The sequence below is a fragment of the Nyctereutes procyonoides genome, unplaced genomic scaffold (genome assembly GCF_905146905.1).
Source record: "Nyctereutes procyonoides isolate TBG_1078 unplaced genomic scaffold, NYPRO_anot_genome, whole genome shotgun sequence".
Classification (NCBI taxonomy): domain Eukaryota; kingdom Metazoa; phylum Chordata; class Mammalia; order Carnivora; family Canidae; genus Nyctereutes; species Nyctereutes procyonoides.
Window position 1 is genome coordinate 5,711,643 of NW_026575117.1, and position 7,084 is coordinate 5,718,726.

General features: G+C 46.7%; 1 protein-coding gene across 3 annotated transcripts in view; it reads left to right on the forward strand.

The window, feature by feature from the left end:
- The window catches only part of PBX1 (PBX homeobox 1), a 292,213-nt gene extending 285,527 nt beyond the window's left edge, over positions 1-6,686 (forward strand). For all 3 annotated transcript variants that reach the window (XM_055333977.1, XM_055333979.1, XM_055333978.1), the window contains one exon: positions 1,400-6,686. In XM_055333977.1, the coding sequence (XP_055189952.1) occupies positions 1,400-1,492 (93 nt within the window). In that variant the 3' untranslated portion in view covers positions 1,493-6,686. The remainder of the gene's footprint in view (positions 1-1,399) is intronic.
- Positions 6,687-7,084: the final 398 nt, after the last annotated feature.

Here is a 7,084-nt window from a genome sequence, read left to right on the forward strand (position 1 = left end):
CATTTGGGTGAGCTAGTGAAAAAGAAAGCCCAGTGGATGAGAAAGCAGAGAAAAAGGAGTCTAGATTCAAAGGTGAAGAAACTGGTGTGTCTCAGCCAGAATCCAGAAGCCTGTGTTTCTCTCGCCCCCCTGCTTTCTTACGAATGAAATGTGAACCCAGAGTTGCCAGCACCCAGGCGTCAAGCATGCTTCTAAGGACGGTGGATTATGCTAGAGTAGAAGCTGGGGTCCCTCCCAAATGGCAGCAATAGTACCTGCCCCGGGTACCCCAAATATATGCGTGGACAGTACAGTAGAAAATAATTTACCAAGCCTGCCTAAGACCTGGTCTGTTCAACATTAACATTTTCAGAGGTGAGGTATGTCAGCTTCAAGGGAACACAGCAACTGGGGAGAAAAATGCACTTTAGGACACTTCCATTTCAGTGCTTTAAAATACATACAGAGTCACGGATTACGTACGGATCACGAACTAACCACTCTTAACAGATCACTCCTCAGATATTTCAGTGGTGAGATATTTCTGGCAACGGTGCTCATTAAAACCGATCCTTTGCGAACAATCCCATAGTTTGGATGATTCTGGATTTAGAACCGTAGAAAAAAGATCTATAAGTGGAGATCATACTTAGAGCTTCCCGGCTCGCCACCTCTCTAGATGTATTTATGTGGGCCAGTCCCTAGTCCGCCTCTGTTTCACCTGTTCTATTCGCCTCAATCACCTCTGACCTTTTCGTGGCTCACCTCCAAGAGTACCTCTTCCCTGACGCTTCTCCTGATGCTCCAACAAGATGGGATATTGTCTTCATCTGGACTGTCGTAACACCTGGGCTGTATCATTTATTAGGCTCTGCCTTGAGTTAGAGTTCATTCGTGTGCGTGTCTTCTCCCCGTCCTTGAGGACATGCACTGTATCTCGCTCATCGTTATATATACCCAAGAGCACGTAGTACAGAGCCTTGCACAGAACAGGTGCCTGGAATCCCGTAACATAAGGAACATGCCGGGGGAAAGGGTTTAAAAAGCATTTGGGCAACCTTCTTGGGAAACCTAAGGCCAAAGGGGTGGAAGTCCTTCGCCAGAGTCAAGAGCTAGTCATTGCCAGACTCAGAACTAGAACTGGGGGCCCTTGACCCGTCCTTCCCCTGGAGCACACCCAATGATCATTGGATGGCTTTGACCGATTTAAAGTTATCTTCAAGAAGTGGGAGGCGTCAGCTTGGGTCCAAAGGCTCACTGGGAGGACCCGTACTCATCCGAGGGTGGAGGGAGCATCATCAACCACAAGAAGAGCCGCCCATGTGCCAGGCCCCTTACACAAGTTGCCTTGTTGTCGTTGTCTGCTCAATATGGCCGCCCGATCTCAGAGGACTGACTTCTCTCCCTTTTTCCCTTCTAGGCTAATGGAGGTTGGCAGGATGCTACTACCCCTTCATCAGTGACCTCCCCTACAGAAGGCCCTGGCAGTGTTCACTCTGATACCTCCAACTGATCTCCCAGCAGTCGCATCCCGGCTGACCCTGTGCCCCAGTCGGGACAGGGCCAGGAGGGAGGGTTTCTCTCCCAACGCTGAAGCGGTCAGACTGGAGGTCGAAGCACTCAGCAAACACAATAAGAGTCTCCTTCTCTTCTCTTCTTTGGGATGCTATTTCAGCCAATCTGGACACTTCTTTATACTCTCTTCCCTTTTTTTTCTGGGTAGAAGCCACCCTTCCCTGCCTCCAGCTGTCAGCCTGGTGTCCGCCATCTTTCCTGCCCCCTCCCTCTGTCCTAGACTCCCTGGGTCCCTGCCCGCTATTACATCACGGAAGGATATTTTCAACAATTAGAGGAATTTAAAGAGGAAAGAAAATACAAAGAAAATAATAAACGTGTTTGTATGTTTTCACGCTGGTGGTTTGAGGAGCCAAATTTACCTCACTCGGATCCCTCGCTCCCTCTGTTAACTAAGGCAGCCCTTCTCTTGTTTCTCTTCTTACTCTCACTACCTCTTCGCAGGAATGCGCCACGTTGCCCCCACTCATTCCAGGCCCCCTGCCTCCTCTCGCTCTTCCCTCCCTGGGCCGGTTCTGCTTAGAACACTTTCCTCCTCTTCCTTCCCAGCCCCAGCTGTGCCCCGGAGACTGCCGCAGCTGGGCTTCTGAAGGTGCCACATTTTCCGGTCTCGGCTCCACTAGGTCGATTCCCAGGCAGGAAGTGGAGCCGCAGGAGAGGACGTAAGCAACCAGCAGGGGAGAATTCTTGGAGGCCTCCTCCTCCTCCTAACAGCTCTTGGTTTCAGAGGCATAGTCTTTGGAGACCACGCAACACTTAGCAAGCAATGTCCAGCACCTACGGCAAAGCCAGATCTGAGTGGGCGTGGTGACGAATGAGCCACTAAGGAGTAGAAGGTTCTTACCCTGAAACCCTTCAACGAAACCTTCACAGACACACACACACGTGCACACACGTGCTCACGCACACCCAGGCACACGTCAGCACAGGCACAGCCTCACACATTGGTTTTCTCAAGATCAGTCACATGCCACATGCCAAGACCCACGTTAGCAGCCACAGCAATTTGCCTGGTGAGCCCAGGAGAGGCAGTTAGCCGCTCTGAGTGAAGGTTGCTGACCCAGAGAAAGAGTATGTGCCTGGGGCTTCCCCGACCTGCAGCCCCCCAGCCTGCACACAGCGGAATGACCTACACACAGGACTTGATCGTGATGGAGGCCAGGTTTGCAGCGTACACTGTTGTTCCCGCCACCTCTGGAGCGCTCAGGGAGCCACACACAGTGCTTACAATGTCCGGAACGGATTTGGTTCTGTTCTGGTTTTGTTTTCTTATTAGGGACGTTGCATTAATTCTCCGAAGTGTCACATGGCCCCACAATCTGGTACTGGAGGGGTTGCGTAAGAACACGGCTCGGGCAGATTTTGCTAGCTTAACGTGAAGACCTAGGAGCGCTGGGGAAAGGGGAGGTAACGTCCTCCGTGAAATTGTCACAGTGGTTTTCATTCCCTGGGACTATCTGAGAGGACAGTATGTACTAGAAAGCTCTTCTGTAGTGTCACCTGAGCTTACATTCTTCAGCTGTGCCAGCGATCAACGTGGTGGCTCTGTAACCTAAGTGGGGAGGTGGCCACATCTCTCGGCACCTCATTGTCTTCATCTGTAAGATGGGGATTGTGATGCCTGGCTTACCAAGAGGCTTGTGAGAGACTGAGGAAATTGATTTCGTTCATATCCCATTTGTACATGTGAAGTCAGGGGAAGTGTCATCCCTGAGGTAAACCGGTTCGTGCCATGGAGGGGCAATATATGGTTTTGCTGTTCCAACCTCTGGTTGCCATCACAACCATCTGGTAACCCCTGACGTCACTGCCGTGGTGACAAAGGGGAGAAGGGGTATTATTGTTGGTTTTTTGTTTGTGTTGGTCTGTTTGGTTTCATAGACTAGAGATAAGCGTCCAACCTAGAAAAATAGGACCCAGTTCTCTTAGTTTGTACTTGAACCCAGTACGTGGCCTTGTAAGTACTCAGTCCCCTGTCACATCCACTCTGCTTGAGAGGCCTGTGGGAGACATAGAAGCCCCTGAGAGGTAAGGATGGCCCGCTAACGAGGTCGTGGAAATTGTGCATGGCGCTACGGTAATGAATAGAAATTGCTCCTGTGTGTGTGTTGAAGAGAGAGGTTCCCTAAGAAACTGGAAGGTGCATGAATTTAAAGGAAAGGCAAAAAAAAAGGTAAATCTTTGGCAAGATGGAATTGTGCCTTGGTGACTAGGAGCAGTGGAAAGACTGGGTCTGCTGACCTGTGCCCCAATCAGAACAGAGCCCGGTAGAGGGGCTTCCGGGCAAGAGCCGTCTTGTGACAACTCCGTAGTCATAGAGCCTTTGGAGAACCTTGCTCAGGGTCAGGGACCTAAACTACCCACACGGGGGTACGGCTGGGTCACATGCCTGACTGCGCTAAGTGCAGAAGAGACCCGAAAGGGTTCTCTTGGAAACCGGAAGAGCGATTCCAGATTTGGGTTGAATGATTGCCATTTTAAGGTGTTGAAACAGATCAGAGCAGAGCTGCATTTGCACAGACGGCTTCTCTCCCCGCAGGAGTTTGCACTGATTCTCACCTCTCCCAGCATCTTCCCCACTCAGCACTTACTTCCCTCAGACCTCGGTTCCAGTTGCCCACCACCTCCCCTCCATGCCCACCATCACGTCCAACACGGCAACCGCCAGATCCCCGACAGTGAGCAAAGTATGGGAACTCTGGAAGCAGAAGGAAGGGGATGGAAAGAGCGTGCCTCTGGAAATATAGCTCCCTGGGAATTCGTATTAGGTCCATCCTACAGATACCAAAATGTGCCCCAGGACTCCTGCATTTTCTAATGGGAGTGGGAGCGCCCTGTTTTCCCTGGCAGCTGATTTCCCCTGAGTAATACTAGCCCTTGGGTTTGCCCACCTTGTTAACTCTCCATCACATCCTCCTTTCACCCCTAACTCCTCCCCCTGGCGTGGAATTGACGCCTGTGCAGTACTTTTGCCAAGTGGCACCTTCCTCAACAGTGATTTTTTTATTATTATTTTGTTTTTGTTTTTGTTTTTGTTTTTTTTGCTGTGGTGGTGGTTCTTGAGTTCCTGGTTGCCTTCTCTCACATACCTTCCCCCCCCCTTCCTTCTGAGTTTTATTTTTCTGCCCAGAAAAACCTGACTTCGATACCAAAAAAGATGAAACTACAGAAACTCAAATTTAAAAAAAACTTAAAAAAATACAAAAAAAATACTCAACAATTCTTTCAGCTTTATTAACATTTTCCATTGTTTCTTGCGACTTGTGTCTCGTTCTTTGTAGTATTGATGATGAACATTTGATAATGAATGTTCTTGTATATTCAGATAAAGAAAAAAAACCAAAAAAGCGGTCTGAATTTAATAGTGTTTATAATAAAAAAAATTTTAAAAATGACCCTCATAGCACGCAAAACAGGATGGGGGGCTTCCCCTCTTCTTTCTGTGACAATACACATCATTCCTGCGTTCGTTTTTAACACCAAACTACCTACATTAATCATTTCCCCCATTTTTCTTTTATTTTCTTGCATTTGTGAATTAGTTCAAGAATGCTAGAAAAGTGTCGAGTTGTGCACATTCATTTCCTGTTTCACAATGTTTAAAAGTGACAGTAATTCATTTTGTAAACTAAAAAAAAAAAAAAAAAGGTTGGGATAGTGAGCATAATAGGTACAACCTAACACGTTATGTTTATTAACTTTGAGACCCAGAAATAAATTCTTTTCTTTCTTTATTCCTGCTCTTTAAAATATAAAAAAAAATATGTTTTGTGTTATTTTTGGTTGTTTTATTGGGGGGGGGCTTTTTTTTTAATTGCCAGGATTATGATCTTGCTGTTTTGATTCCTTAAATATGTATACGAGGTGATGTGAAAAGATGACATTTGTAGAGTTAGGTGGCTTCCTTGTACTTCTACTTTGCTCCGGAATTCAGTTGACTTCAACGACAAAGATGAAGCCCATGCGGATGTCACATCACTCACGTGCATTTCCAGAGTGTGTGGCACTCCTGCAGTCCCTGAGAAAAACAGTCAGGGACCTGGGTTCTCCTTTTGGCCCTTTAAAAATTCAAGGACTTGGTCCAGGAGACCTTGTCTACAGTAGGGAGAGACTTCTTGCCTTTGTTGACTGTGAATGTCGCAACGAAATGCTTTCTTTTCTTTCTTCCTGATTAATAACAACATTCCATGAGCCCTCTTACAACTAGAGAGGATCTTTTCTCCCAGAAGCATCCGACAGGAAATCCTGGTGTGATGGACCACTGGCTACGTAGACTAGATCCAGCAAGCCGTCCCGGGGGTCCGTCGGCCCGCTGATTCTTTGAGTCCCGATTTTGGATGAAGAGTTGAGAAACTGAGCCTGACCCAGGGCTCTCCTTGTAATGCTGAGAGGTGAAGTTGGACTCCTTGACAGCATAGCTCTTACTACCCTCCGATTCAGGTGGCTGCTTAAAACTAGTTAACCCGGCGTGATTTGGAATGTTTTTATTAGTTAATAGGAGAAAAGAAAGCAGTATTATCTGGAAGAAACTTATTTGAAACACTTTGCATTCAACAAATGATTATAAGTGTCCAGAAAGCAACCAGAACGTAAGCAAGAAAAGTGAAGGCAAAGATGCGGGACTGTGGAACAGTGCTTCACAGGTGTTTCTGCCCAGACACCTGCCCTCTTGTTCCTGAGTCAACAAAATAATGACGAGCTTTTCACATCACCTTTCTGGTTTCAACACCCAGCTCAGAGCTTTCTGGAATCTTCTGTTTTTTGTAAACTTTTTTTTTTCCTTTTGTTAAAATTAATAAAACATTCAATGTTTTCCCCCCTTTTCTCTCTTATTACTTCCTTTCTTTCCAATTATTTTGAAGTGCTTTCCTTTGGTGGTTGGTTTTATTCTCCTGCTCCCCTCCCCTGTTCTTATTATTCAGAGTATAAACCTGCAAAGTTCTGCTCTGTTTTGGTTTTTGAAAGTTTAAGCTTTTCTGCTTCTGTGAGAGCACAGGCTTCTGTCCCTTTTGATTCCAACTGAACTTTTGTGTTCTCTAATGATACTAACACGGTGTAGGTTTTACAGTCTCCTAATTTGTACTGGTAATGCATATTCCAAATAAATAGTTTCTTTTGTTGCAAAAAATACATATACTTGTATTTTGTGTAAATTTCTTCTCTTACCTACTGGCAACCTTGTCTCCCCCCAGACTAGGGCCGTGTTAGTGTGGACTGTGGTTCAAACTGTGGCCCTAATTATTTTAAAGGCTACGTACCAGGGCAGGGGCGCGAATGACCTCGCGAGTCACCTCTCTCACCCACAAAATGAGATGGGAGGAAGGGAAGAAGTAGGGAGGGATCTTTTATGGGCGATTATTAGCTGTGCTGCAGGGGGGCAAACCATCCCACCTTGTGTGCTTGTCTATGACTGGCTGCCACCTTCCAGATACCAGTCAAAAAAAAAAAAATACCAGGGAGATTTTCCATAATAATAATAAATAAATTCTAAGTCTTTAAGTCCCAGCTGTTTGCCCAGTGGTTCCTCTTT